This window comes from Triticum urartu, chromosome 7 (genome assembly GCF_003073215.2).
Source record: "Triticum urartu cultivar G1812 chromosome 7, Tu2.1, whole genome shotgun sequence".
NCBI lineage: Eukaryota > Viridiplantae > Streptophyta > Magnoliopsida > Poales > Poaceae > Triticum > Triticum urartu.
In genome coordinates this window covers 11,308,121-11,311,031 of record NC_053028.1, presented here as the reverse complement: position 1 = coordinate 11,311,031, position 2,911 = coordinate 11,308,121, and the positions used below count along the sequence as shown (strand labels likewise).

Genomic DNA, 2,911 nt, shown 5'->3' with positions numbered 1-2,911 from the left:
GCCGACCGCTAGAACATATATTTTTTAAAATACAACTTTGATAGCTTCAGGCTTACAACTTCTTTATATTAAGGAAAATTAACTATCCAGAAAAGCCATGAGCATGATCCAGTCTACCAAAATACAAGGGATCAAGAAAAACAGAACAGCTTGGCTAGGACAAGATACTACTTAGGGATTAGTAAGTACACATTTATTTAGATAGCTGAAAATCGAGGGTAGCAAGAAAGAGACCTGGTTTTGGATCAGTCGCTGTAGTGGAATTGGTCCTCTGAATTCCTATCCAAAGCAGCGGGGTTCATTGAATATATCAACTCGTTACGACTGGAATCATTCGAGTGGTCTAAAAAAGCAGCCTTCTTCCCCTCCAACATCTACAAAGCAGATTCATGTGGTGTCTCCACCTCCACCCTTCCCACTCCCACCCTTCTCTGCAATTTCTTCTCCGGCGAGCTCCGGACCCGACCTTCCCTGGCATAAAAAGGTAAGACACGAAGATGGTGATGCAGCTTATTCTTAGTTGGTGCTAGATTCGTATTTTACCATCGATCTAATGAGGGGATATCGCGGTGTTTTTTTTCCCGGTGCTTGCTGCTAATGGAGAACGTAATCTTCGGTGGAAAATTTTGTGGGGAAAAAATGCGAGATATAATGGTTCTAATTAGTACTCCCCCGTAACTTAATAAGACGTTATTTTTGACACCGTCATAGTGTCAAAAAAACCATTTTATATTATGTTACATAGGTAGTACTAATTAAGTTACCGCTAATTAGGCTCTAGTACACTGGTGGAGCTTGCTTGGTCTGGGGTTTGACTCCAAAGAACTATCATTTCTTTTTTTTTTCTTCGAAGTTTCACGGAATTACCCTGTTTATGTGTACTGTTAGTGAATAACATAAACTTTTACTCGTCTCATCATTATCATATACAAAGTGGATCGGGGAGGGAGTGGTGTCAACACCGAGATGACAGACGGTGACAAACACAGTGAGGAACTTGCAGCCCTGGAGAAGGCGTTGCTCGATGAAACCGTGGGTCCAATTGATATACCTTTCTCGCTTCTCAAGTCCATCACAGGGAATTTCTCGGAAGCTCAAGAAATCAGCAGGGGCGGGTTTGGGGTTGTTTACAAGGTATGCAACCAGACCCTCTACTCTGAAATAAATTAACCAGCTGATACAATTGAAGTCAAAACCAGTTGATAATGAAAATTTAGCTGACATTGATTCGTATGAGCTGCAGGGAGTGCTTCCGAGTGGTCGCACAGTTGCTGTGAAGAAGCTCTTTGAGAGGTACGAGATCCTGGACAAGAATTTTGAGAGCGAGGTCGCATGTCTCGTGGGGATCAAGCACAAAAACATGGTACGATTTCTTGGGTACTGCTCTGAGACGCAACATGTAGTGAAGCCATACGACGGAAAACTTGTATGGGCAGATGTGCGGCAGAGGCTACTCTGTTTCGTGTACCTGCCAGGGTGCCTTGCTGACTATCTCTCAGGTACAATCAGATCAGCGTTATAGATTTCCTCTCATTTCTATACAGTAGTGCATGTCTACCAACATTAATCCAGAGTAGTACTTATTACTGGACACTCGTCTGAGCTTTGTTAATTCTGTTTAGCCATATTTTGTTTTCTCGTCTTCTTTGCCTCGAAGAGAAGAGTGCACTAACAAATATGTCATTGGGAACATAAGTGTTATCTTCTGTTGTAAAAGAGCAGTTGATCAAGCTTAACTGAGTGTCCAAAAGAAAACTTTGAGCATCTCAATTCTCGAAACCAATATGTTGGCAAGCCTATATCTTCTCACGTGGATTTTAAAATCAAGTGGCGGTTACTTTGTTGCCAATTGTCACCCCCACATTTTAGCAATGAGATAGGTATTCCAAGAACTTTCTTTGAACATGCTAGTATATTGGCATTGTGAATCGTGCAATCAATAAGGATCCAAGTTTGGGTCCTGCTAGGCCCGCAAAATGTGATAAATTAATTCAAAATACACTAACAACATCAAAATTCCCTCACGAAGGATTTGAACACTGGAAGGCTGGAAGCGGGTTCTCGCCGGCGCCACTGCGTCCCTAGCAATCAATCAACTACGTCCTTTTTCTTTTCATTGGACTGTTTATCCCACCACATGTAGTACTAACTTCTTTTTGCACTATATACTCTCCACAGATGCATCTTGTCAACCTCAGTGGACCAGACGTTATCAAATAATCAAGGGGATCTGTGAGGGTGTATATTATCTTCACCAACTGCGTATTATTCACATGGACCTCAAACCTCAGAATGTATTACTGGATGATCACATGGTGTCCAGAATTGCTGATTTCGGTCTATCACGACGCTTAAGTGGAAGCCAGAGTCGGGCTATTACTGAGAACAAGCTTGGGACATTGTATGCTTGCAATTCTCTTTGAGAACTTGATGGTTTATAAATCATCTACCAAGTTTGTTGCATACGCTTCATTCACTAATCATACAAAGTACATAATTTTTTATGCAGGGGATATATGGCACCAGAGTTCATACATAACGGAGAAATCACCTTCAAAACAGACATATATAGTTTGGGTGTTATAATTATGGAGATAATTATGGGACATAAGGGATGCTCGGATGTAAACGAGGTAATTATACTATATATGGGGTTCCATGAAAAACATTGTATACATCAGAAACCACAATTTTGTTAAACAAGAATGCAAGAAATATTCGATTAGTGTACCTAATTAACAGTAGAATTTGCAAATGGAAAGATTTGGATGCTGTCTTTGTAGTGATCTTTCACAGAAAAAAGACATAAAATAAATATAGTCCTGATTTATGAATTCATTATGTGAACTGAAAGATTAGTAACACTAAAATTGATCAAGTGAGATATTCGAAACTGTTTGTGGTAGGTATC

General features: G+C 40.3%; 1 protein-coding gene across 1 annotated transcript; it reads left to right on the top strand.

The window, feature by feature from the left end:
- Positions 1-322: 322 nt before the first annotated feature.
- On the top strand, positions 323-2,714 carry LOC125521384 (cysteine-rich receptor-like protein kinase 19). Its single transcript, XM_048686441.1, has 5 exons — positions 323-484; positions 935-1,134; positions 1,244-1,499; positions 2,179-2,401; positions 2,510-2,714. Exons 2-5 carry the CDS (start codon positions 967-969, stop codon positions 2,697-2,699), a joined length of 837 nt encoding a protein of 278 aa, XP_048542398.1. The 5' UTR covers positions 323-484; positions 935-966; the 3' UTR covers positions 2,700-2,714.
- Positions 2,715-2,911: the final 197 nt, after the last annotated feature.

Excerpts from the sequence above, each read along its gene's own strand:
- LOC125521384 (XM_048686441.1), top strand. The coding sequence starts at position 967 with ATGACAGACGGTGACAAACACAGTGAGGAACTTGCAGCCCTGGAGAAG. Across the intron at positions 1,500-2,178 it reads CCTTGCTGACTATCTCTCAG|ATGCATCTTGTCAACCTCAG; the intron begins GTACAATCAGAT and ends TACTCTCCACAG. Across the intron at positions 2,402-2,509 it reads GAGAACAAGCTTGGGACATT|GGGATATATGGCACCAGAGT; the intron begins GTATGCTTGCAA and ends TTTTTTATGCAG.